This window comes from Mustela erminea, chromosome 4 (genome assembly GCF_009829155.1).
Source record: "Mustela erminea isolate mMusErm1 chromosome 4, mMusErm1.Pri, whole genome shotgun sequence".
Classification (NCBI taxonomy): Eukaryota; Metazoa; Chordata; class Mammalia; order Carnivora; family Mustelidae; genus Mustela; species Mustela erminea.
Window position 1 is genome coordinate 31301334 of NC_045617.1, and position 27337 is coordinate 31328670.

The 27337-nt window shown below is 38.4% G+C and overlaps 1 protein-coding gene and 1 long non-coding RNA gene across 2 annotated transcripts in view; one reads left to right on the forward strand and one right to left on the reverse strand.

Annotated features, from left to right (window-relative positions):
* The first annotated feature begins 3088 nt into the window (after positions 1-3088).
* MCHR2 (melanin concentrating hormone receptor 2) lies at positions 3089-25259 on the forward strand. The gene is made up of 5 exons (XM_032338966.1): positions 3089-3281; positions 11324-11533; positions 16017-16211; positions 18850-18969; positions 24944-25259. The coding sequence occupies exons 1-5, from the start codon at positions 3100-3102 to the stop codon at positions 25257-25259; spliced, it is 1023 nt and encodes a 340-aa protein (XP_032194857.1). The 5' UTR covers positions 3089-3099.
* Positions 15160-27337, reverse strand: part of LOC116588194 — a 55110-nt gene continuing 42932 nt past the window's right edge. The window contains exons 4-5 of the long non-coding RNA XR_004284836.1: positions 25594-25638; positions 15160-15301 (exon numbers count right to left, since the gene is read on the reverse strand). This is a non-coding gene — a long non-coding RNA (uncharacterized LOC116588194). The remainder of the gene's footprint in view (positions 15302-25593; positions 25639-27337) is intronic.

Here is a 27337-nt window from a genome sequence, read left to right on the forward strand (position 1 = left end):
CCCATTTTTCAAATATCCATTTTGTCCTCTCACATATGTTTTTTATTATTGAGGTACCAATCCTCTTAAGTTTTTAAATGAATGGTAGTGTTGAATATTGAATAATCACAATGTAATATAGCAGATCTCTAGCACTTTTTCATCTTGCACAACTAAAACTCTATACCCATTAAATAGCAACTCCCCATTACCTCTTTCTACTACCATTGGCCATCATTCTGTTTCTATGAGTTCAGCTTTTTAAAGTTCCATATATAAATGAGAACATATTATATTTGCCTTTCTCTGTCTGACTTATTTCACTTAGCATAATGCTCTGAAATTCCATCCATGTTGTCACAAAAAGCAGGATTTCCTTCTTTTTCATGGCTGAATAATATTCCTGTGTGTGTGTGTGTCTGGTGTTTTCTTTATTCATTCATCCATTAGGTTGTTTCCATATCTTGGCAATTGCAAATAATCATACCATAAACATGGGAATACAGATATCTCTTTGAGATACTGATTTCCTTTCCTTCAGATATATACACAGGATTGTGATTGCTGGATCTTATGGTAATTCTTTTTCTTATTTAGTAAGGAAATTATATTGTTTCCAATAGTGGCTGTGCTAATTTACATTTCTTCCAATAGTGCAGAAAAATTCCCTTTCCTCCACATCCTCACCAACACTTGTTATTTCTTGTCTTTTTTCTTTTAGCCATTTTAACAAGTGTGAGGTGATCTCATTGTGGTTTTAATTTACATTTCCCTGATGATTAGTGATGTTGAGCATTTTTCATGTGTTTATTGGCCATTCAGGTGTCTTCTTTGGAAAGGTGTCTATTCAAATCCTTTGTCCATTTTTTAATTGTACTATCTGTATCTTACTACTGGGTTGTATGAGTTCCTTAATTTTTTTTTTATAAAAACTGCTTATCAGATGAAAAGTTTGCAAATATTTTCTGCCATTCCATATGTTGCCTTTTCATTTTGCTGATAGTTTCTTTTGCTGCTCAGAAGCTTGTTAGTTTGATATAGTCTCATTTACTTATTTTTACTCTTGTTCCTTGCACTTCTGGTATCATTTCCAAAAAACCTGTTGTCAAGACCAGTGTTGAGGTGCTTTTTCCCTGCATTTTCTTCTTGTAGTTTTACAATTTAGGGTCTTACTTTTAAGTCTAATCCACTTCAAGCAATATATATGCTTGTATCTTTGACTGCTTGCTGGCCATTAACCTCAAAAAATATTTTGAGAGTTCCCTGGGGCCTTGGGATAACTGCTTTCCCCTTCAAAAAGAATTTGCATTTGCATCTGCCCAGTACTAGGGGCCTCATACTCCTGGACCATATCAGGCTAAATTCAAGTCCTGAGAGTCCCTGGGCTAATTCGAGCACTCAGAGTACAAATCTGAGAGAGGATTCTTCTGGACCCTCCTAACAAAGGGTCTCTGGAAGCCACAACCCCAGAGGTCCATTTTCTCCTCCATTGCAAAGATAGCAAGGCAACCATCTGAGCAGTTCCCAGTGGTGGCAGAGGTAGGAGAGAATAACCTAAATCCAGTTCATCCATACCTAAGGATGTAACGTCTGGGGATCCAGCTCAGAAGAAGCATCCTCCTGCAAAATCTCCCACCTCTGTAAGCTGTGGGCCTTGACCTCTCCCTGGACACGATGACAGACATGGAACCAAAGCTCAAACAGCTGTGGCAACAATACGTGCCTTCTGGATAAAGACAGCCTTGGTGCTTTAATATTCTGCTTACCTCCCAGTTACAGGATCTCATCCAACACTGGTCAGATCTTGAACATTTTTAAACTGCTGTATACACACACATACACGTATTCATACATATACATATAAACTTTTGTCCAGCATACTATATTGTTGTCAGTGGGAGGGTTAATCTGAGTTACCCAATTTACCATTACCAGAAACAAGACTTAGATGACACTTCTAAGTGTCTTTGTCAAGCAAATAATTTTCCAGATCTATTTCATTTTGTTTCTTTACTTGTTTTTTTAGCACACTTTTCCTGTGCCATAATTATACTTTGTATGTGGTACTCCCCTGGCTGTAATACTTTTTCCTTCCCACATTGTCCTTTACTGAGCTCTTTTTTAAATGTATCCCATTTCTTTTATTTATTTATTTACTTACTTACTTATTTTTTAAGAGAGAGAAAGAGAGAGAGTGCGAGCGCTGGGGGAGGGGTGGGTGCAGAGGGAAAGGAAGAGAGAAAATCTTAAAAAGTCTCCATACCCAGCACAGGGCCCAACACAGGACTCGATCTCATGACCTGAGCCAAGATCAAGACTCAGACACTCCACCAACTGAGCCACCCAGTTACCCCTAATGAGCTGACTCTTATTCATCCTTCAAGATAGCCCAGGAATCATCTCAGGAAATCGTATTGCATTCCATTCCCAAATCATCAGAGTTGGTGTCCCCATGCACTTTACCGCAGACAGAGAAGACATGTTTAACAGTGTAAGTATTGCAGGGGTTCTAGTCAATACTAGTACACACACAGACAAATAAGAACAGATGCCAACTGTAAATGACCAGTACCTATGTGTACTGAGTAAGTATCAGCAGTGTTCAAAGAAAACAATAAGGTGTGATAACATATGCATATTATCACAGTACACTGTTCTGTAATCTGCTGTTTACATATCCCCTTTGATAATCTGTGAGGCCATTATGGACTGAGAATAGTCCTATTCACCTGGAATCTAATGTTGCATGGGTTATTGGTACAAAGAAGGCCCCAATAAATACTTTTTTCAATGAAGTTAAAGAAATGTTGTTTTCGTGGAACTGTTTAAAAAACTCATTAAATAAATCACTCCTTGGGACGCCTGGGTGGCTCAGTTGGTTAAGCAACCACCTTCGGCTCAGGTCACGGTCCCGGAGTCCTGGGATCGAGTCCCGCATCAGGCTCCCAGCTCCATGGAGAGTCTGCTTCTCCCTCTGACCTTCCCGCCTCTCATGCTCTCTCTCACTGTCTTCTCTCAAATAAATAAATAAAAATCTTTAAAAAAAAAAAAAAAAGAAAGAAAAAAAAAGAAATCACTTCTTATCCTTTCACAGCTTTAACCACTGGAAGTTCATAAACAATGAATTCACTTCACTCATCCTGTTGGAACACCTCTGCTGAACTTTTGAACAAATCCTGCAATAAAGAATCTGTTTATCAAACCCTCAGAATTGTGGATACAATCATCCTCCCTTCTATGATTGGGATTATCTGTTCAATGGGGCTGGTTGGCAATGTCCTCATTGTATTCACTATAATAAGGTAAGAGCTTCTATTGTTTTCCAGAATTTAGGCACATTCCATACTCACTACATGAATCCTTTTCCCTCTATAGAATTTTTCTTAATGAAATCGGTTTTGGAAAGATTTGGTTAAGAGCATTAAAGAAGGTTCTACAGATATTAGCATCATGTATTAAGTACCATCTGAATTGCAAAACTCAAAATGAAAAGACTGAAACAATGCTTCCTGCTGGGTTGGTAAATTTTTAGAGCCATGATTCTCAATCTTAGCCCCATATAAGATTACCTGGGGAGCTTTCAAAAATCCTAATACATAGTTTCATTCTAGACTAACTAATTCAGAATCTCTAGAGCTGGAGCCCAGGCATGGAGTAAAACTACAACACAACCATTTTATTTTCAACTTTCAACAATAGGAGTTATCCTGTGTACAGCTCAGAGATGGTATACAGCCAATAAAGATGGAATTTTGATATTTATTCTTAAAAAAAAAAAACTGTGCCCCCCCTAGTTGGTTAAAGAGATTATTTTGCACTCATTTGGGCAAGAGAGAGACTCCATCTGATCACCCAAAGATTCAGGCAGTCACCAAGCGTGAGCTGTTCCCTTTAGTGTAGACCAGCCCCATGTAGGCCAAACTGAGAGCCATCTGCTCCCAACACCTGCTGGCTTTGCTTCACATCTCCCACCTCACTCAGGTAATTCCCTCCGTCCTCTCAACCCCGTGGCATAAAGCTCAACCTGGAAAATAATAATAGATTTACTTGTTTCCCATGGGTTCAGAGGTAGTGTGCAGAGTCAGTGTGCCCCATCACTGCTTGATATCTTTGCTATCCTGATAATTTTTACATTTAAGCTTTACTTGTTTTAATCAACATAAGATCTTAAATGTTATTGCCCTAGTCTGTAATCATGCTTATAATCATCATTAAAGAAAATTTCATCCATGCTTCTATATAAGAAAATACAGTTGAGAGTACCTCCTAGTAGGTGAATATTAACACATAACTACAACAGTCTTTTGCGTATCATATTATACTTACAAAGCAGATTGCAACTCTGTTGCAATCTCATTTAATCCTGAAAAGAGCAGTACTATTATTATACCCATTTAGGGAAAGAGACTTAGGAAAGAGAATAACTTGTCCAGCATCACACAGCTAGAAAGTGATAGTCCTGGAATTGAACTCGGATCCCATGATTGAGAATCCCAGGCTATTTTCTCCACACTAATAAAAACAAACAAATTGGGGCACTTGGGTAGCTCAGTCGGTTAAGCATCTGCCTACCACTCAGGTCATGATCCCAGGGTCCTGGAATAGAACCCCACATTGGGCTCCCTGCTCAGTGGGAGCCTGCTTTTTCCACTGCTCCTCCCTGCCTGCTTTCTCAAATAAATAAATAAAAATCGTTTTTTAAAAATCATCAAAACTAGAAAGATGGGTGTATCTACCATGTGGATAAAAGAATCATCACAGAAGCAATTAAGAACAAGAGCAGCCATCATGATGGTGATGGAGATGACACTCACCCTCCCTGAGAAAGCTCATAACGGGTTGCTTTCCCCAGGTGGCTTCTCATCAGCATGCCCACTTTCAAATTTTTATTGTCATTATCTCTGCAGTTAAGTGTAGCATTATGAATGGCATTTTTTACATCATCCATTACTGAAGATTTATTTAATATATTAGAATTTTACTGTCAATGAATTCAAGGTATTTTGTATTGTATCCTGTAAAGTCATTTGTGAACATCAAGCACTTTATTTTTTTTATTTAAATTTTAAGTAGTTAACATATGGTGCAATATTGGTTTTTGGAATATCAAGCTTTTCACATTAATTTTTTTAAGTGTTAGAAGTAGTTCAACGCAGTATGTATTACTAATACCTATTGCAAGCCCAGCACCAAGGGTTATGAAAATATCAAAGAAATGTGGCAGAATCTGACTCTAAAAAGTTCCCACTTAGTGGAAAAGATAAGATTTAAACACATAATCAGGGTGCCTGGGTGGCTCAGTTGTTAAGCATATGCCTTTGGCTCAGGTCATGATCCCAGGGTCCTGGGATCCAGCCCCGCATCGGGCTCCCTGCTTGGCAGGAAGCCTGCTTCTCCTCTCCCACTCTCCCTGCTTGTTCCCTCTCTTGCTGTCTCTCTCTCTGTGTCAAATAAATAAATAAAAATCTTCTTTTAAAAAGATTTAAACACATATAATTGAAAAATAATATAAGACATCAGGAACAATCAAGTGAAAAAAAAAAAAAAAAAAAAGATGGCTCAAATAATGAGTTCCAGGAAGGAAAATAGAGGTAATCAGATATTCTCAGGAAGGCTCAAGGAGGAAATAATACCAAGTAGAGGGTTAATAGTCAGAAGCATGAGAATGTTTCTAGCTCTCTCTTGTTTGCCTGTTGCTCCTGCTCACTTCTCCTTCCAGCTTCCTCTCATACTCCTTGGTATTTTTGCTGGCCTCTCCTAGAGATACATGCAGCTTACCTCACACCCATAGATCTAGCCTTGGCCTCCCTGGGGAGAAATCGAGTTCTTTGTAGAACTGGTTGCATTTTTTACAGGCAACATTTATACGCAAAGACTCTTCAATGTTAAATTTCAGACACTGTGAAAAGCTCTTGAAGAGGTATATGGGGACAGAGAAAATTCTTGGTTCCCCTCAAATTACACCAATAGATAATGGTCTGACCCTATCTACCCATCTGGAGACAAAGCTGGAAAAAAAGAAGAAATGTGGAGTATGAACTCTTCCAAAAGTCGATACTGAGCTATAATTCCTGGAAACAGATTCTCAGCATAAAACAAATAACCATTTAACTAGAAAAAAGAAAACCTGTGCCATCATACTGACCAATTTATTTGCAATGACTGTGAAAAATCTGTCCTTTGTGTCATTACCATTTTATAGATAATATGTGAGAAGATATATGTTAATGGAGAATTTAAGATGAATCTTTTAGTCTCACAAAAAACATTTGGAAGCAACTTAATTTTAACTTTCATTACTAGGACTTTAATATTTTTCTTTGCAAATTGCTCTCCAAAAATGTATTCATCTTTTAAAAGTCATGTGGAAGCAAATTAATTTTAATTTCTTTTTTGGCTTGGAATTAATCTAACACTTTTTTTTTTAATTGCTCTACAAAAATTTTAAGGCAATTTGTTATTAATATTTTCATCATGTCTTGCCATGATCTTTTACTTGTTGCCTTCTTAACAGATGGGTGGCCTAATTAGAATACTAAAACTACACTAAAAATAAGGAGAAATAGATACATTTAAAGATTTAGGGACTTTCCTATTTATGATAAATATTTATCTCAGAAAATGAATAGAACTAAAATCAGTAAGATCATTAGTGATACTGGGAAGAAAGCACTGAACTAACTTCTAACTTTGCACAGGAAAACTAGAAACATGTATGAAAAAAACAGATTTGAGGAAGACGGAGTTTCCAGAATAAGAGGTTCTGTGTGGCTATTTTTAAGAGTAAGAAGCAATTTGTGCACTACGAAGGTGACTATAAAAGTAGTGAGGCCAGATCATTACTAGTCTGTCACACGTTAAATTCACAGCTAGTCAAAAGGAAGCTAGATTAGAAAAATGTAAGAGGGAAATTGGGCCAATTATAACATAATCATTTCTCCCTTTTATTCTTCAGAGAGAGACTAGCGAACTTAACCCCATTACATAACTATGTTCCACAGTCTCAGTGGGCCCTGGGAAGCTACTTCCACAAAGGGGAGGATGTTCTTCTCCATCAGTCCCTCACCCCTACCTCCTGAACACATCATTCACCTGTCTGCTGACAGACAGCTTCATGTGGGCAAAGACTCTAAGGGATGCTCTTCTTCCTGATAAATAAAAAGTCCTCTTCTGTCATTCCCTAACCTCAACTCCCTATAAGGTCAACAAATTCACACTAAATCATGAATTATTAAAACACCTTACTTTAAACCCTCCTAATGATGTCTACATTTTATACAGAGATTACAAGAGGGTCAATGCTTTAACCTGAAGGAGCACTAATAATCTGATGGTGGGAGACCAGCTCTTAGAGATAGACCGTACCCTTGCTGCACACATACCCTAAGTTTTAGATACTGCAGAACTTTTTAGTCACATCTATTCACCTGAAATGGAAAGTTGTTGAGAGAGCCTCCTTGCAATGGTGCACCAAATGCACCAAGACAACTCTGGAATCTAAAGGGGTTGAACGCCTTGCCCAAGGACACTATGGGGGTATAGAAATGAAAATGAAAGGTTCTCTTTCAACTGTATTACACTATGTATCTAGAGCAAGGCTGACAAATATGTCCCTTGACCCTAACCTTTCCCATCCTTGCCAGTCATCTCCAGTCTGAGCACAGGTTTGTCCTGTAAGTAGTACCTGGGTGAAGACGAAGAATTCTTTCCAGCACAGTGTGCTCCACAAAATCATTACTAATCCATTGGGGTTGGTTGGTTCAAAATAGGAATTTAATTCATTTAGAGTTAAAAACCTAACGGGGGCTGGTAAGAAAACCCAGAGATACACAAAAGCAGAAAGCTTCTACCCTGTCCTACCACCATCTCCCACCCCAACACCACTTCCCTTCTCCTGGCCCCTGAGCTGGATGGAGAAAAAGAGGCAGGTGGTTTTACAGACCTTGGGAGTCTGGGCTGCCTAGTGGGAGCTACAGCCAGAATGGGGTCTGGGGCCATGGAACAGGGACTATGGGATAAAGGTGGAACCATGGATAGAATGCAGCCACTGCCCAGAGATGCCAACTGTAGAAAGAACAAGGAATTGCCCTGGCCTCTCCTCTCCTCCATCTTCCAGTTTCCCCCCAGTAGTGCTTCCTATTGGCCAAAACCAACCAAAAACCAGTTGGCAAGGACACCTAGGAACACAGCTGGAGAAAGTGGGGAATGGATTTGAGAGCAAACTGACCAGGGAAACGGCCTCCTGCGTGTGCGGTGTTGTATGTTTCAGCAGTTTTCTTTAATCCATAGCATATATTCTCATTTCTGACTGTAAAATGTAAACACATTTTTAATAAAAAAAAAATTTTTAAGATTTTTATTTATTTATTTGACAGACAGAGATCACAAGTAGGCAGAGAGGTAGACAGAGAAGGAGGGGGAAGCAGGCTCCCTGCTGAGCAGAGAGCCTGATGCGGGGCTCGATCCCAGGACCCTGGATCATGACCTGAGCTGAAGGCAGAGGCTTTAAAATCACTGAGCCACCCAGGCACCCCGTAATAGAAAAATTTTAAAGTCAAAATCAGTCCTATTACTATTACCCAATAGGTAATCACTGTAACCAATAGATAAATGATTGCAACATATTTTTAAACACATGTTGACATACATTATTTAGATGTTACATAAATGTATGCTATATACATAATTAGGAATTTTTTACTGAATCAGTATGTTTCCCTTTTGATTAAATATCCTTGCAAACTATGGTTTATAACAACTATATAATTTATTGCAGGGTAATGAGGAAAACCGTAATTTGTTTTATCATTCTCCAAATTAGTGAACATTAGATATGGCCATGTTAACCATATGGAAAACATGTTAGCTAAAATGATCACACTAGTCTACATTTTTTATTTTAAATGTTTGAGTCATGAGAGACAGAAATCTAATGAAGCCTGGCAATGGAAAATCTGAAGATAAATTAGACCTAAAAAAAGAATGCAAGTTATATATGTAGAGATTTTACAATTTCTCTTTATTTGTGTTTTAATTTCTATGCTGTCACTTTGAGTAAAGAAAGCAGTAATAGACATAATGTGTTATTTTTGTTACCCTATTATCTTATGCCCAGATCATCTTTTGCTTCAGAATTCTCCTTTTCTATACAGAATATCATTTAGAAACACTTAATTTTTTTAATTGCCAGTTAATGGCCTGTACTGTCCTCAACAATGGAATTACCATAATTCATTATCAGTAAATGATGGGTCCTGTCAGGAGAAAAGCAAGGGCCCGTGAACCTAATTGCTGCAATTAGACCCTAAGCAAGGACTTTATATCCCAATTCAAATGGAAATAACATCTGCTTATAGGCTAAGATTTATGGGAGTTGTGGTGGTGTTTCTGCTTTGTTTTTTTGTTTTTTGTTTTTCAATGTGGAAATTTTTCTACCTGACCTCTAGGGCCTATCCTTCATCCCTGCCATCTCCCATTGCCACAGGCCTGGAGAAGACAGGATGAGAGACCAAGGACAATCCTTGGCTGCTCTTCTGGTTGACAACAAGATCTTTTCCTCAAATCTCTTCTCATTTTGGGTCTTTCTGATATGAGTCACCCCCTGCTGGGGACAAGGAGTCAACATAATTTATAGTGGCATCGACAACGGCCAGAGTGTGGTTGCTGAGTCACGTACTCAACGGCAGTAACTTCCCACACAACTTGGACTTGCCAGGGCCTGGGTAAAATATCCTCGCTGACTAGTCTCACAAGAGGATTCACTGGCTTCGAAATAAAATTCACGGGCTGTAGAATTTTTAGCCAATGAATAATACAGACACACACTAGCCTCCAAGCAAGGAGCAAAGCCCTGAACTAGCAACTGTGACATAACCTTAGGGCTAATTTTTTATATGCTCTTAAGAGTCTTATTTGTCCTCAGTTCAGATGCCACTTCTGCCAAGAAAACTGCTTTGACTGTCCCCAAGGGAGGGACAGAGGCCTGTTTTGTGCGTCCCTGTGCTTGCGCTAGCTTTCTCTCATCGCCCTACGGGATCGTGTGTTTAGATGTATCTACAGTATTAACTCTTTGATGCTCTGGTTTATAGATTATTTAGCTTTGCAGCCCCAGAGCACAATATTATGCTTGACCTATAATAGGTATTCAATAAAATATTTGTTGAATTAATGAATATCATCTCCCAGATAAAGATGTTACCTGTTTATTATTGTATGTCCCAACTCCTTGAACACAGGGACCAAGTGAATTTTTAATATAAATTTCTGATCTTAGGAAATTCTTTTGCCTATGAAGAAGAGTGCCATATCTAGGTAGCATTGAAATCACTCCCCTCAGCAGAAGCCATGAGATCATCCTCCCTGCCTCTACTTGTCTACCCTTTTCAGATTTCTTCTCTTACTTTGTCTGGATTTTGACATCTTAATTTATAGTCTTTGTTAGTGGGTTAAAGTTTCTTAGGATATTTCTAAGAAAAGGTTGAAATTTCCTTAGCAATGACCTGTTAGGATTGACTTCCACTTCAGTGGGGGGAAAAAAATGCATTATACGATGGAAACCATTTGTTTTCCCTGTTCTGCTATCTTTGGTGATAGGCATAAGCAAGGACTTAGCCTTTCTCTGGAGTAAGCTTCAAGTTGGTATAATTTGTTGCTATGTAGAAACTACCTCCAAAACTTAGTGGCTTAAAACAATAAACATTTATTATCTCACACCATTTCAAGGGGTGAGAATCCAGGAACAACTTAACTGGGTGGTTCTCTCAGTGGCTTGGAGTCTCTCACCAAGCTGCAATTACGCTCCTCTCCAAGGCAACAGGAGCATCTACTTCCAAAGTACCTCACTCACACACCTGGAAGACTGGTGCTGGCTGTTGACAGCATGTGGACCTCTCCATGTGGATGCCCCCAAAGAGTTGCTTGAGTATCTTCCCAAGATGGCAGCTGGCTACCCCAGACAAAGTGATCCAAGAGAGAGCAAGGAGGAACTCTATAATGCCTTTATGTTCTATGTCACACATTGTCATTTCCACCAAATTACATGTGTGAAAAGTGGGTTACTAAGCCCAACCACCCTCAAAGTGACAAAACTAGGTTCCACCTTTCAAAAGCAATATCAGAGATTTGGTAGCCATATTTTTAAACTACCACAGTTAGTTATTAGATATATAGTTCAGAATGTTTAAATATGCACAAGACTAAGCATTTGTATGTGCATTTGGGTAGGTGTTCCTTTACCTTCTTTTTAAAATTCATTTTTATAATTAACAATTTGCAACAGGTGGCATAAATTGAAGAAGGTGCATATTGTCAATATCAATCCTCAGCTTCCTTGCTTTTCTTTCAGGTCCAGGAAAAAAACCATTCCTGACATTTATATCTGCAACCTGGCTGTAGCTGATCTGGTTCACATCATTGGAATGCCTTTTCTTATTCATCAATGGGCCCGGGGAGGAGAGTGGGTGTTTGGGGGGCCCCTCTGCACCATTATCACGTCGCTGGATACCTGCAACCAGTTTGCTTGTAGCGCCATCATGACTGTGATGAGTGTGGACAGGTAAGTAAAGAAAGTTTGGAATAGCTTAACATAATTCAGAAGTGCCTGTTATTTCCCACTGTCATCCTAACTTAAGCAACATTGGTGCTGGTTTGTAACAGCCAAGTTCCTCTTCCTTTGCTAGTTTCATTGGAGGACTTAAAAATCTTCTTTCCAACTTTCATAGAAATATATATATATACATATATATATATATATTTTTTTTAAAGATTTTATTTATTTACTTGACAGAGACAGAGAGATCACAAGTAGTCAGAGAGGCAGGCAGAGAGAGAGGAGGAAGCAGACTCCCTGCAGCAGAGAGCCCGATGCGGGGCTTGATCCCAGGACCCTGAGATCATGACCTGAGCTGAAGGCTAACCCACTGAGCCACCCAGGTGCCCCGAAATATGTTTTTTAATGGAAAAACTTAAGACACTAAAATCTCCTTTTTGAAAATCATTCTTTTTAACTATAGTTTTATTTATAATTCACTGAAAGATTAAAAAAAAAATCTGGAAATCATGAAAGGTTGGAAGCCAGAATGAGTGCATCGTTCTTGCAATAAGGAAGCTGAGGTCCCAAGAAGTGAGGGGCTTTTCTGAAGGCACTTGGCAAGTCAGTGGCAGAGTTGAGAACTAAAGTAGGTCTCCTCACTCTGTTCAGGGCTCTTTCTGGTATGTTCAATATCTCACTGGTATGTTCAATATCTCACAAACTCCTGTGATCACCTAGCATTTTGAAGGAATCTGGGGAATAGATCTGGGCTCCTGAATAGCTATAAAGAGATGTTCCAGTACCAGGAAGACCATTTTTATACCCCTTGTTATGACTGGTTAATGCAAATGCTACCATTTTACATTAGAAGTGCATATGACTGTGACCTGGAATGTACCACAACCATATTCACCAACAATGTAAACTAGTGTTATTAAAGGAGACGATAGTGATGGTGGGTACTTGTGAGTGGTGGAGCCCAGTCCAGGACCAAGCTGTCTCTAGAGAGGGCAGGTTGCTAATAATTACCTCCTTAACTGGCCTCTGTAGGACGCAGGCAAACTAGGATGTCCCTGCATCATTCAGAAGCTAGGACCTCCAGACTAGGTCTTAGCAGCTTTCTCCAAAGAGAAACAAGCCCTAAAGACACAGTAATATGCATAACGGGAATTGTCTCAGAGACCAACCCACATAAAGTCTCCATCCATCTTCCCATCCCTACCCCAAGCCAGCACACTTAACCGCCACCCGGATCTGCTTTATCTGTCTCCCTTGTTGCCAATATATCACATAGTTTAATTTACTTTGTGTGTGCATGTATTTGTGTACTGTTTATTGTTCAGCTTCCCCTGCCCCTCAGAGGTAAATTCCACAAAGGCAGGGTCTTTGATCATTAATATATCCCAAGTATCTGTGTGACAGTGCCTGGCACAGGGGTGCTCAGAAAATATTGATGAATGACTGACTCTCAGTCTTGAGGGCTATGTTAAATTTCCCTGGGTCCATCTGCAACTCCTTTCTCAACTCTGTCTCTTTTACCCTTCCACATGTGCCTTTGGGGTGGAGAAGTGATGAACAGTTTTTCAAATGAATTAACAAAGGAATAGCAAGGTTTAAAGAAATCATTCACTGAATCATTATTATTCAGACATGAATAATGATGGTGATGTTCAATGTACTTTTTATAACCTGTTGCTTTCCTGTTAAAGAATTCTCAAAATATAGAGTGTGCTTCTCAATTTATAATTAACACTGCATTTTTAAAATCAATGTACTGTGTAGGTCTGGTTAGTTCAGCTGATGCCAGCCAAGGCTGAAAGTGTCTTGAGTAAAGTCTGGTGAGCCTGCCAGTATCCCAACACAGGGAGAGGGCTCTGCACAGGGCAGGCCCACTGCAAGAAACTTAAGTACAAGTCTTACCAACTGTAATCCCATTCTCAGAGATAATAAAATTTCTTGCAACCCTAAACCCTGAAAGCCGGAGAGTATTGGCTTTTTCTTTAAAGAAGGGAAATCGTACCTCTTCTGTAAACCTCTTAAGCAAACAAAGAGAACGGACATTGTCCTCATTGGAGCAGACCAGCTGTACACATTTCCTAAGGCTCACAGGTTCTTTTCCTGTGAGTGAATGTGTGCATGTGCATGTGTGTCTTATATACCTGAATTTCATTTTTTTTAAATCTAGTGGACACACTATGCTAAAATTTTACTTCAGAATGACACTAGGACCCTTATCCTTCTCTCTGCCCTCACTCCATTACATGACCAGAGAAAAATGAAATTTCTATAAAACTGAACCTTTTCCTCTTCAGCATTTCTTTGAGTTCCAACTGTACTATATGCATAAATCTTCAACCATATCGTCAATTTTTTAAAAAGAAATGTATGTACTTCTCTTTGCAAGGCCATAACCATGGCATTGACCATGTCAGTGCCATCAGCAAGCCTTATTGCTTATACATTAAGTGTTTTAATTGCGAATTCAATAGAGCCCAAGTTTTAAGTGTTTCTGATCATTTTCATCCTTCTTGCTCTGATAAGTAATATCTACATGTATGTGTAGTGTTTCCAAAGTGGGTGCCTACCTCCTAATCCATACTTTAAAAGTTCTGTAAACATCCAAAATAGTAAAAATATATACCTCCAAATGAAAGCTGCCTAGAGTACTTTTGTAAATAAATTCTCTAGAACTTCAAAAGTCAGTAAGCAGAAGCCAAATCCCCTATTCATTTATTCACTCATCCAGCAAATTTTTGAGTATGTCTATAGGCCAGGAACTCTGCTGGATATAAGAGATACAGCAGCATTAAACTAACAGTCAAGGTTCCTTCCTTCGTGGGGCTTCCACTCCTGAGATGTAGACAGATATTAAGTGAAGAGTCACATGGGTGAATCTGCATTTCCACACAATGATAGGTACTAGGAAGGGAAAGGAGAGTTCCCCTACAATCTGCATATATAGTCACGGGCCCTTGTAGAGAGTGAGTGGTCAGGCTTCTCTGAGACACAGACTGTTACACAGAGACTCCAAGGAAGAGCAAGAGCAATCAGAGGGAGCCAGGCAGGTAGGACAGCATCCACCTGGCCCTGAAAGGGAAGAGAGCTTGAAGGCAGGCCAGGGAGAGACTAACACAAGCTACAGCCTGAGGGACAGGCAGTACCAGGTGAAGAAAGTCTTTGCAAGCCATGGTAAGAATTCTGAATTTTATCTGAAAGGCCATGGAAAGCCAGGGAGGGGTTTTCAGCTGGAGGAAGGAAGGTGTTGGGGTGAGGATACAATCAGAGAAGATTCCCTTATCTATTGATGCCATAACTCCTTCACCCTTTAATCCCTGACAGAATGATGGCTGGGCATCTGTACAATCACTGCTCCGTTCCCTTCCCCAGCAAGGGTGTGGGGGGAGGAGTCCTTCTTTCCTTAGCCACAGATAATGAAGGTGCCGTGTGCAGAAGGAGGAGTGGCTAAGGTACCATGAGCCTCAAAAGTCTCCCTTCATGCCAAATGGTCCCTTAATAAGTATCCCTTAGAAAGTCCTGCCTTTTATGCACAATTGAAAGAACAGGGGAAAAGAATTTTTTTTTTCTTTTTATAAATCTTCCTTAAGAAGATTCCTTAAATCTTCCTTAAACATTAAATGACCATCAAAACATATTTTACATTAATGTAATGTCTACAAATACTGCCTTCCAACACCTGCACCTCCAGCAGAAGTGTGCGTTCACAAACACTCTTCCTTCTGGGTCTAGCCTCTTTAGTTTCCAGCTGGGTCTGAAAAATTCTTCTTGGATTTCCTAGAGAACCAAATATATATGGTATGTCAGGACTTCATGTTTAATTCATGATTATCCTTTTTTTCTGAATCAGAAATGGGAAAAAAAGAGAGAAGAAAGAAAACACCTTTCCCTATGAAATGAGCCTCCTCTGGGCTCAAGCCTAAGTTCCTTGAGGAATTTGCATTGTCTGTACTAGTCACGTTTGTGTATCCTCACTGTGATTTCTGTGAACTGAACCTCCAGGAGCCTGGGGCCCCCAATGGAAATCCATCTGGGCAAAACGTCTGTCCCAGGGGCCAGAGCCTCATCCCGCCAACGGACTCTCCTACCAGCCAGAGCACTTGCCTCCTTCCTGCCTCTGCGTCAGTAAAGAGGGCCTCTCCCTCCTGGAGGAAACCCCCACTCAGAGACAAAGTTTTCCAGAGCCTAGCCTGCATGGGAACCACCGTTGTAGAGAAAGAGTTTGCACAGGGCTAAATTTCACCATTATCAGTGTGTTCGTGGAAACGACAGTTATTTCAGTGAGTGGTTTATTCAGACTTGCGGGGTCAGGAGTTGTTTTCTCTACAGGTACCAGCCAGCTCTTAAAAAATATAACTTTCTTCTACCCTGATAGAGGTGTGCTTCAGGGAGGATAATAATACTAATAATTTACTCTTGTCATGAACCTTTCATCCTTGGAGCTCAGTGCTTTTATTGATTGTTCCTAAACCCTTCTTAACGGGCTTTGCAGGTACTTGGCTCTCGTCCAACCATTTCGACTTACAAGTTGGAGAACGAGGTACAAGACCATCCGCATCAATTTGGGCCTTTGGGCAGCTTCCTTCATTCTGGCGTTGCCTGTCTGGGTCTACTCGAAGGTCATCAAATTTAAAGACGGCGTGGAGAGTTGTGCTTTTGATTTAACATCCCCTGACGATGTACTCCGGTAGGTTGTTAAAACTTAAGAAAAATAGAGTTGAATTAAGTTGTGGAGTGCTTCATCCTCCTTGTCAACGTGTGAGCAGCCGTGCAGAGTGTCCTTGGGGACCCTCCAAGGGGCAGTCTCCCCGCTTACTTTTCTGCTTTCCGCAATCAGGTTGGTAGTTTGATTTTAAGGGGAGGGTAACCCTTAGAAAAAGATTTGGAGTTTAATTACGCAGCTTCAGTGGACAAAAATATATTTAAATATGGATTTTAAAGGTCCATGGCAACCAGGTACAACAGAAACACAAAAATCAAGGCAGAGGCAAAATTTCCAAAAGGGAAATTATACCTTATCGGTATGCCACTGGAGTTTGGTTGAATGGTGTTCCTCCCAAAAAGAGATAGTCAAGTCCTAATTCTCAGGACCTGTGAATGTGATCTTATTAGAAATAGGGTCTTTGCAGATATCATTAAATTAAATGAAGTCACGCTGGATTAGAGCCAGGCCCAAATCCAGGGATTTGTGTCCTCCTGAGAAGTGAGATTTGAAGGGACTCACACAGGAGAAAGCTTGTGGATACCGAGGCAGAAACTGGGGTGATGCATCTACAGGTGAAATAACACCAAGCACTGCCCAAAACTAGCAAAGGCGAGGGGAAAGGCATGGAACCGATTGTCCCTCAGAGCTTCCCAAAGGAGCCAGCCCCGCCAACACCTTAGTTTCAGACTTCAGTCATCATAATGGACACGATAAATTTCTGTTGTTTCAAGCCATCCAGCTTGTGGAAATTGGTTACAGCAGCTCTCAGCAGCTAATACAGCAGCCAACACAGGGACTTCTCACATTTTAATTTGAAAAGAAAAATTAAATGAAAAATTTTATTTGAAATTTTGAACACAGCATTGGAGTCTATAACTAAAATTTTTTGATGGCCTACTAAGTGCCACGTATTGTGTTAGGTGCTTTTTGCATATATTATCTCAAGTCGTTCTGGAGGATTACTTTTTCCCATACACCACTTGTTGAAGAGATGAGTGATTTCTGCATCATGTAGTCATGGCCTGAGAGAGATGGTGGCAGAGGCCCTTGCAAGGCTGCAAATCCAGTAATGAAAATCTCCAGAGGACTGCAACATATGTAGGATTTATTGTTTATTCATTATTTCTCCCACCAGCACTGGCTGCACTTACAGGTAAAAGCCATCTACCAATCTAAAGGGAAATGATATTTATTTATTTGACAGACAGATATCACAAGCAGGCAGAGAAGCAGGCAGAGAGTGAGGGGGAAGCAGTCTCCCTACTGAGCAGAGAGCCCGATGCGGGGCTTGATCCCAGGACCCTGAGATCATGACCCGAGCCGAAGGCAGAGGCTTAACCCACTGAGCCACTCAGGCGCCCCGGGGAAATGATATTTAATCACCAGTGGCTGATACATTAATATGGACCCCAACATATCTAAAGAGGAGCCCAACCTGAGATGACTGTATGACTTCAGCCTTTGCCAAAGAAATAATTCACAGTTTTGCACCAGAACCTGCTTCTGTTCTTTTTGGTTAGTTGTCATAAAGGATATCCTGAAGTTCTAGCCTCTGTGGATCCTCCTAGAGTTAAGTTCTTATGGGGAACTGAGACTGGAACCACTGTACAGCTTTCAGAGTCCCTTGGGCCCCAGGTGCTCTCTCTCCCTGTCACTCTGTCCACACCCACCCAACGTGGGCTGCCTGCTTCCACCAACGCAATGCTTCTTCCCAGAAAGGAGGACACCTGGCATCTGTACAGAAATGGAGTTGGCCTACCTGAAAATTTCCCCTGAGGGAGCATGGAGGAAAAGACTGGCCTATTTCACAGCAGGCCCTTTGAGAGACCATCTGGAGTCTTGATTACAAGCGTGGGTTGTGCAGCTCAACTGTCTGTCTGGGTTCATCCTACCCAGATGCTCATTACTAACTAGCTGGATGACCTTGGGCAAGCCACTTCCCACCACTGTGCCTTAGTTTGTTCCTCTGTAACAGAATACTAATGGCAATTGTACTCATGGGGTTGTAGTAATTCAGTGGTTTAAAGTATGTAAAGTCCTCCTATCCATGCCTACTCTATAATAAATGATACCTGCTGTTCGTTATTGTTGTTAACAACATTAAAAGATAATGGTAATACATATTCTCTCCTGTTCGTACTCCGTAGCCTCTGGCTTGGCTAGAGAAGAGAGATAAGCACTGTTGCTAGCAGACAATGGAAAGCAAGAGCTTTTTTTTTCTTTCAAGATTTTAAATTCAAGTTAGCTAACATATAATGTAGTATTAGTTTCAGGACTAGAATTTAATAATTCATTATTTGCATAATAACACCCAGTGCTCATTCCATCAAGCGCCCTCCTTAATGCCCATCCTCCAGTTACCCCATCTCCCCCCCACCTCCCCTCCAGTGAACCTGTTTGTTCTCTATAGTTAAGAGTCTCTTATGGTTTACCCCCCTCTCTGTTTTTATCTTATTTTATTTTTTTCTATGTAAAAGCAACAAAAATCCTTACCTTTTCCCCAAGGACTTTTATCTTAAGCCCCCCAAAATTTGAGAACCATGCCTCATAAACTGTAAAAGTTCCTGGCATTGGGAATATGACAGTTATGTCTTCTCTCTTTCTCTCTCTCATTTTACAGGTATACACTTTATTTGACGATAACAACTTTTTTTTTTCCTTTGCCTTTGATTTTGGTGTGCTATATTTTAATTTTATGCTATACTTGGGAGATGTATCAACAGAATAAGGATGCCAGATGGTAAGTGTTTACCCTATTTTGCTTTACTTGTTGAAAGAACAATTCAGAGATCCTAAAACATCTACAACAGAAATTTAAACAACAATCATTTGAAACATACATTTAGACGTATGGGCATTAATGTCTACATGAGTGATTTCTGAAAACAGGACAAGTTCCGAAGCAGCTATTTGAGTATCTCTCAGTGATAAATGTCACAATCACTGATGTAATGGTTTCATAAAAATGTAAACAGAACTCAAGATACTATTTAAAGAATATCTTTATGTTTGTCATCAACAATGTTATTTAAATGTTTTATTTGTACATTTTGCAGAGTTGTGTACATATATGAATATCTTAGATGCCATGTATCACTTTCTAACTTCTATGTTTTAAATTTTTAATTTGGAGGATGGGGTCTCATTAACACATGAATACTTAGGACAAGATTAATTAGTACTAAGTAAAGCCAAAGACTTACTAAGACAATAGACTTGGGAAGAAACGTTAAAGATATTTGTCTATAAAACTCTATGAATAAATCTAAATTATTTTCTAGGGGGCACTGGGTTGCTCAGTCCATTAAGCATCTGAATCTTGACTTTGGCTCAGCTCATGGTCTCAGGGTCCTGAGATAGAGCCCTGCCTGGGCTCCATGCTCACTGAGGGGTAGGAGCTTGGGGAGGGTCTGCTAAGGATTCGCTCTCCATTCCTCTCCCTCTGCCCCTCCCTCCCATGCACACGTGCTCTCTCTTTCTCTAAACACAAACAAACAAATCTTTTTAAAAAATTATTTTCTACTTGAAATTATCTATGCCAAGTTGTTTGAGTGAGTCAGTGAATATATAACATGTTGGGTTTTAAAAATATTATTAAAATTTGTTGTCCTTAGACTGGACTACTGTATTTATTTTGGACAGACAAAATCACTAGATTTCCCACACATAACTTCCTCTTAATTAATCCCTCTTAATCCCCTTCACGTATTTTAACCTTCCCTCCACCCACATCCCTCTGCCAACCAGTTTCTTCTCTAGTTTTAGTCTAGTTTTTGTCTCTCTTTTTTTTTTTTTTTGCTTTCTTCATTTGTTTAGTTTCTTCTACGTATGAGTGAAATCATATGGTATTTGTCTTTCTCTAACTTAGTTCCTTCAGCATTATACTCTCTAGCTCATCCCATGTTGTTGCAAATGATAAAATTTTATTCTTTTTATGGCTGAGTAATATTCCATTATATGTATATATCACACATTCTTTATCTATGTTTATCGATGGACACTGCAGTTGCTTCCATATCTTGGCTATTATAAATAATGCTGCAATAAACATAGAGTTACATCTATCTTTTTCAAATTAGTGTTTTTGTATTTTGGGGGTAATTACCCAGTGGTACATTACTGGATCATATGGTAATTCTATTATGGTATGTCATTGCAAATACCTTCTTTCATTTAGTAGGTGGTCCTTTTGTTTTGTTGATAGTTTCTTTTGATGTGAAGAAGCTTTTTATTTTGATATAGTTCCAATAGTTTATTTATGCTTTTGTTTCCCTTGCCTCAGAAGACCTAGATAGAAAAATCTTGCCATGGTTGATGTTAGAGAAATTATTGCCGGTGCTCTCTTCTGGGATTTTTGTGGTTTCAGAACTCACATTTAGGTCATTAATCCATTTTGAGTTTATTTTTATTCATGATGTGATAAAATGGCCCAGTTTCATTCTTTTGCATATAGTTGTCCAGTTTCCCAATACCATTTGTTGAAGAGAATGTTTTTTTCCCATAGCACATTCTTGCCTCTTTTGCCAAAGATTAATTGACTATATATATATTTATAGTGGGTTTATTTTTGGACATCCCAGGGATAATCCTGCTTAATTGTGGTGAATGATTTTAATGTCTTGTTGGATTCAGTTTGCTAATATTTTGTTGAGGATTTTTGCATCTGTGTTCATCATAGATATTGGCCTATAGTTCTTTTTTTGTAGTGTCTTTATCTGGTTTGGTATCAGAGTCATGCTGACCTCAAACAATCAGCTTTCCTTCCTCTTCTATTTTTTGGAATAGGTTGAGAACAGGTATTAACTCTTCTTTAAATGTTTGGCACAATTCACCTGTGAAGCCCTCTGATCTGGATTTTTGTTTGTTGGGAACTTTAGATACTAATTCATTGCTTGTAATCAGTCCATTTCAAATTTTCTGTTTCTTCCTGATTAAGTTTTGGGAAGTTATATGTTCCTTGGAATTTATTCATTTCTTTCAGGTTGTTTAATTTGTTGGTATATAATTTTTCATAATATTTTATTATCTTTGTTGGTATATAATTTTTCATAATATTTTATTATCTTTTCCATTTCTGTAGTGTTGGTTGTTATTTTTTTTCTCTTTCTGATTTTATTTGAGCCCTTTTTTTTTAATGAGTTTAGCTAATGTTTTATCAATTTTGTTTATCTCCTCACAGAACCATTTCTTGGTTTCATTGATCTGTTCTATTATGGGATTTTTTTGTTTGTTTCTGTTTCATTTGTTCTGCTATATTACTTACCATTTATTTCCTTTTATTGATTTTGGGTTTGTTTGTTCTTGTTCTAGCTCTTTTATATATAAGAGTAGGATGTTTATTTGAGATTTTTCTGCTTTTTGATGTATGCCTGTATTGCTATAAACTTCCCCCCTAGAACAGCTTTTGGTCCATTTGAAGGAGTTGGGACCATTTTGTTATCATTTACATTTGTGTCCATTTTTTAAACTTCCTCTTTGATTTCTTGATTGACCCATTCATTATTTAGTAGCATGTTATTAAACGTCCATGTATTTGTGTTCTTTCCAGATTTTTTTCTTGTGGTTGATTTCTAGTTTCATAGCATATGGTCAGAAAAACATATATGATATGACTTTGATCTTCTTTAATTTTTTAAGACTTGTTTTGTGGCCCAAGATGTGATCTATTTTGGAGAATGTTCCATGCACACTTGAAAGAAAGTGTATTCCACTCTTCAAACGGAATGTTGTGAATATATCTCTTGTATCTATCTGGTCCAATGTGTCATTCAAAGCCACTGTTTCCCTGTTGATTTTCTATCTGATCTATCCATTGATACAAGTGGAGTATTAAAATCTCCTACTATTAGTGTATTAGTATCAATTACTTCCTTCACTTTTGTTTATAGCTGCTTTATGTATTTGGGTGTTCCCATATTGTTTCCATAAATATTTACAATTGTTACATGTTCTTGTTGGATTGTTCCCTTTTTGACTATGTAGTATCTATCCTTTGTCTCTTGTATAGTCTTTTTTTTTAAGTCTATTTTGTCCAATATAAGTAATGCTACCCCAGCTTTTTTTTTTTTTTTAACCTCCATTTGCATGATGACTCTTTTCTATCCCTTCACTTTCAAACTGCATGTGTCTTTAGGAATGAAATGAGTCTCTGGTACGCAACATATAGATGGGTCTTACTTGTTTATCCATTCAGTCACCCTACCTTTGATTGGAGCATTTAGTCCATTTACATTAAAATTAATTATTGATAGGTATATACTTATTGTCATTTTAAAAATTATTTTATGGTTGTTTTTATAGTTCTTTTTTTTTTCTCTTACCCTCTTCTCTCATGGTTTGATGGCTTTCTTTGGTGATATACCTGGATTCCTTTCTCTTTATATTGTGCTAATCTATTACTGGTTTTTGATTTGTGGTTATAATTAGGTTATATATGACATTTTATGCATATACTAGTCTGTGGTCTCTTAAGTTTGAACCCTAGATCTAAAAGCACTAAATTTTTACTTCCCTCCTCTCAATATCTTAAGTATATGATATTATACTTTACATCCTTTTATCTTATGAATCCCTAGGCTGATTTTTATAGATATATCTATTTTTGCTGCTTTTGTGCTTTCTGCTTTTCTTACTCCTGCTTATTATGGTCTTTCCTCTCCACTTAAAGAATTCCCTTTAATATTTCTTCTGAGGTTGGTTTAGAGGTGATGAATTTCTTTAATTTTTACTTGTCTGAGGGACTCTTTATCCCTCCTTCTATTCTGAATGATAGCCTTGCTGAATAGAGCATTCTTGGTTGCAGGGGTTTTTTTCTTTCAGCACTTTGAAAATATCATGCCACTCCCTTCTTGCCTGCAAAATCAGTTGAAAGTCTTAAGGAGTTTCCTTGTTTGTAAATGCTTTCTTTTCTCTTGCTGCTTTTAAAATTCTCTCTTTATCACTGTTTCTTGTTACTCTAATTATTATTATCTTGTTACTCTTGCTGTGGATCTCCTTAGGTTGGTTTTATTGGGAGCTCTCTGGGCCTCCTGGATCTAGAGGTCTTTTTCCTTCCTACAATTAGGAAAGTTTTCAGCTATTATTTCTTCAAATAAATTTTCTGCTCCCTTTTCTCTCTCTTCCCTTTCTGGAATCCTTGTGATGCAATTATTATTATGCTTGATTGTGTTATTGAGTTCCCTTAATCTATTCTAATTTTTCAATTTTTTCTTTTCTCTCCTGTTCAGTTTGATTGCTTTCCATTATTCTGTCTTGTAGGTCACTGATCCATTCTTCTGTTTCCTCTATTATACTATTTTGTGCTCACTTTGCCAGCACACATACCTCTAATCTACTATTAATTTTCTCTAGTGTATTTTTACTCTCAGTAATTTCTTCAGTCCACTGAGTATCTTTATGATCATTACTTTAAATTCCCTAACATTCCTTAACAGGCATTTTGCTTATCTCCATTTCATTTGGCTCTCTTTCTGTGACTTTGTCCTGTTCTTTCCTTTGGGGCCCATTCCTCTGATTCTCATCTTATCTAACTCTGTGTCTGTTTCTATGTGTTAGGAATATCAACTACATCTTCTGCTCTTGAAAGTAGTGGCCTTCTGAAGAAGAGGTCCTTTAGTTCACCAGAACCCGACACTTTAGGGGTCTCTCCCATACATGTTGCATGTCCTTACTATTATGGCTGAACTGCATTTCCCTTTAGTCCAGTAATTCATCAGTAATGGCTCTCTTTGCCTCCTGTGGGCAAGGTTTTATTTCTGTGTTGTTAATGGATCAGTATAGGGTTGCCTTGGGCTTAAGTTGGGTCAAACCAGGCATCGGCCAGAGTTGCAGTCACACTGAACTGTAATGCACTCTCCCTGAGTTGTCTCCTGAGAAGCTTTCATTGATGGTCAGTGCGCAGCACTTTTCTCAGAAATGCAAAGAGCATAACTCATACTGTCCAGTTATGCCTCAAAATGGAAGAAGTTAGAGGAATGATGGTGCCTGCTGTGATAAACTACAGAGGAATCATTACCTTCAACAACTTTCAGTTGCTGTGCTTTTTTTTTATATTATTCCCCAGGCTTATTCATCTGCTTCAACTATGTCCCTGGAACATTTCTATTAAATGCTTAAATATAATATAACATGACAAAACTTGGGAATTTTGAAATATTTTTTATTTTGGAATCATTTTAAATTAATAGAAAAGTGACATAAACCGTAGCAAGAGTTCCTATATATGCCTCACTTCGTTTCTCCATTAATATTCTACCTTACCATGATGCATTTGTCAGAGCAAAGAATATTGCATTAGGACATTACTACTAACTAAACTCTATCCCTTATTGGATTTCTCCAGTTTTTCCATTAAAGTCCTTTTTCTGGTCTAGGAGTCAATGCAGAATACCATATTGCATTTGGTTGTCATATCTCCCCAGTCTCTTCTGGTCTATGACAGTTTCCTAATTTTTTTTTATTTTTCATGACCTTGAGAGTATTAAGGAGTACTGGTCAAGTATCTTGTAGAATGTTCCCAATCTGTATTTGTCTGATATTATATCACAGTTAGACTGTAGATCTCTGTTTTGGAGCAAAATCTGTTCTTCTCATCACAACATATCTGGAAGCACATGGTAACTGCATTACATCTCTGTTGATGAAGTTCTAAGAAATCATTGCCCACAATTTCTATGGTTGTTTATATTCTGTCTATCCCAATGTTTCCTTTGTAGTTACAACCCCAGTGTTCCAAAAGAGAGAGTGATGAAGCTGACAAAGATGGTGCTGGTGTTGGTGGCAGTCTTTATCCTGAGTGCTGCCCCCTACCATGTGATACAACTGGTGAATTTACAGATGGAGCAGCCCACACTGGCCTTCCATGTAGGCTATTATCTCTCCATCTGTTTCAGCTATGCCAGCAGCAGCATTAATCCTTTCCTCTACATCATGCTGAGTGGAAATTTCCGGAAACGCCTGCCTCAAGTGCAAAGAAGAGTGACTGAGAGGGAAATCAACAATATAGAAAATACCTTGAAATCAAGCTTTTAGGAAAGTATATGGATCACCAAAAGTCTAGATAGACTTGCCTATGTTATTGGTATTATTAGAAAGGGCAGGTGAAGCAGTGTGCTTGTGTCCATCCTTCCTGTGCACTTGTGACTCTTAGGAGCATGGAATGGACAAGTAACCATTCAAATGCAATGATTTTAATATGCTAACTTTACTAAAATGTAAATATTTGTCTGCATTGAAAGTGAGGAATGGGATAGTCTAAGATACCTGAACTCCATGGTTGTGGATGTTATTTCAGTGTATTATAAACTAGTCACTGATAAAAAGTCATCCCATGACTATTAATTGAAAACTCACAAAGGAATCTGACCTTGCCATCCATACTTTGCTCACTGCAACAGTGCTCTTGAGGTTCCTAGGAGGGGAACATTGTACAATAAGGTCTGAAATTTGGCCACTTTTCATCTACAAAATTTCATATGGTCCCATCTAATGCCTTTGATAATCAATTCCACTTGTTAGCGTAACAGTCACCATGTATTGAAAATATGCAATATGTAAGATCACATGTAACAAACCCATAAGGTATGTATTACCTCAATTTACTTAGCCTCAGAAAGGTTAAGTGATAGACTGATGCTACGCAGTACAAAGAGCTGGGCTAAAATTCGGGTCTTCCTGTTTCTGTCCTTTGAAATCACCATCTTGGCAACTTATAACTATCATTCTGGAAAGTCAATAATTTGGGGGGTTTTGCTTTCTTATGTAGCCCCATAAGGAAATAACTAATGTCTGTAAGAAGTTAGTCAATGGTTTAAGCATATTTTGCATTTAGCTTTGTTCTCATGCTTATGAATTACAGAAACCAGCATCTGCATATTAATGATAGTACTCTTCAGGATGTTAAGCACGTACTTGATACATTCTCTTTAGATACAATATATGTTTGTTCAAGGGTACAAAAGTAATACCCCTAAATTTGTAGATATTCACTACATCTATCTCTTCCTCTTTGGGCTTATATAAAACATGTGCTTTGTATAGAAAGAAAAAAAAAGACTTTTATAGCCTATATTCTCAACAAAGGTTAAACACTGTTATTTTGTTTGTGGATGAAATCTATAAACCCACCTCCTTCATCTAAATCATAAAATCACTTGATCCGTGGATGTCTTAAACTGATTTTTAATCTACCCTTTATAGAAAAGAGTCACAGAGACCACCTTTTTTTAACAACGTAATGTCAAGTTTTACATCTCAATTGTCAAGACACATGACTTTTGATGCAAAGTACTTGGTTCTAGATCTTCTAAAGACCATTTTGAAACAAGGTAATATGTTAACACATATCTGGGTTAAAGGTCATGTAAACAACATGAGACTGATGTAGGTCAGTTCTCAACTGAACTCAACTGAACTCTACAGAGCTACACCCAGAGCCTAGGTGCTCCTTTACAAGGTCAGAAGAAGCTGGGTCACAGCTACAGTAAAGCCCTTCCTTCTCACTTCCCTAAGGTGCATAGTCGGGGTTCAGTGAGTAACCCTGATATCTGAAGACCCACCACCATGGGTCATACACAGATATTGTCATCTGGTAATTGAAAAATAGCTGAAGACTTTACCTCCATTGTCTTTTTTAATACAGATAATATTATGAATTTAAAGATTTAAATGACTTTAAACCAACAGACATTTTTCTAATAGCATTTCCAACAGGCCTCAAAAATTCCAGTATATAAATTGGTTAGTGATTTAATTTATATGTATTAAGACTTGTAAAGAACTTTAACATTTAATTAAAGTACAAAATAAAAACGGTGACTATTAAACTCATTTCTGTGCCTCTATACAGTTTTTCTATACATAAATGTATACACACACACACACGGACAGATGCAAATTTGCTGAGGTGGTTTGATAGAGATCCTCTGTTTCGTATTTTTGCCCATGATATGTGTACATGTTTACTTTCAAGACAAGTTAATGATCAGTTTCCCATATCTAATTAATACTTGGGAATTGGTCATTACTTACAATCAGAACTATATGCTTATTCAATTTAAGGTACCTCATTTAAATTTGACCAATTAATATGAATCAATGAATAATGCTTG

Bases quoted from the DNA above. Each gene is read 5' to 3' on its own strand.
- MCHR2 (XM_032338966.1), top strand. From the start codon at position 3,100: ATGAATTCACTTCACTCATCCTGTTGGAACACCTCTGCTGAACTTTTG. The intron at 3,282-11,323 runs GTAAGAGCTTCT...CTTTTCTTTCAG, and splicing joins ATTGTATTCACTATAATAAG to GTCCAGGAAAAAAACCATTC. The intron at 11,534-16,016 runs GTAAGTAAAGAA...CGGGCTTTGCAG, and splicing joins ACTGTGATGAGTGTGGACAG to GTACTTGGCTCTCGTCCAAC.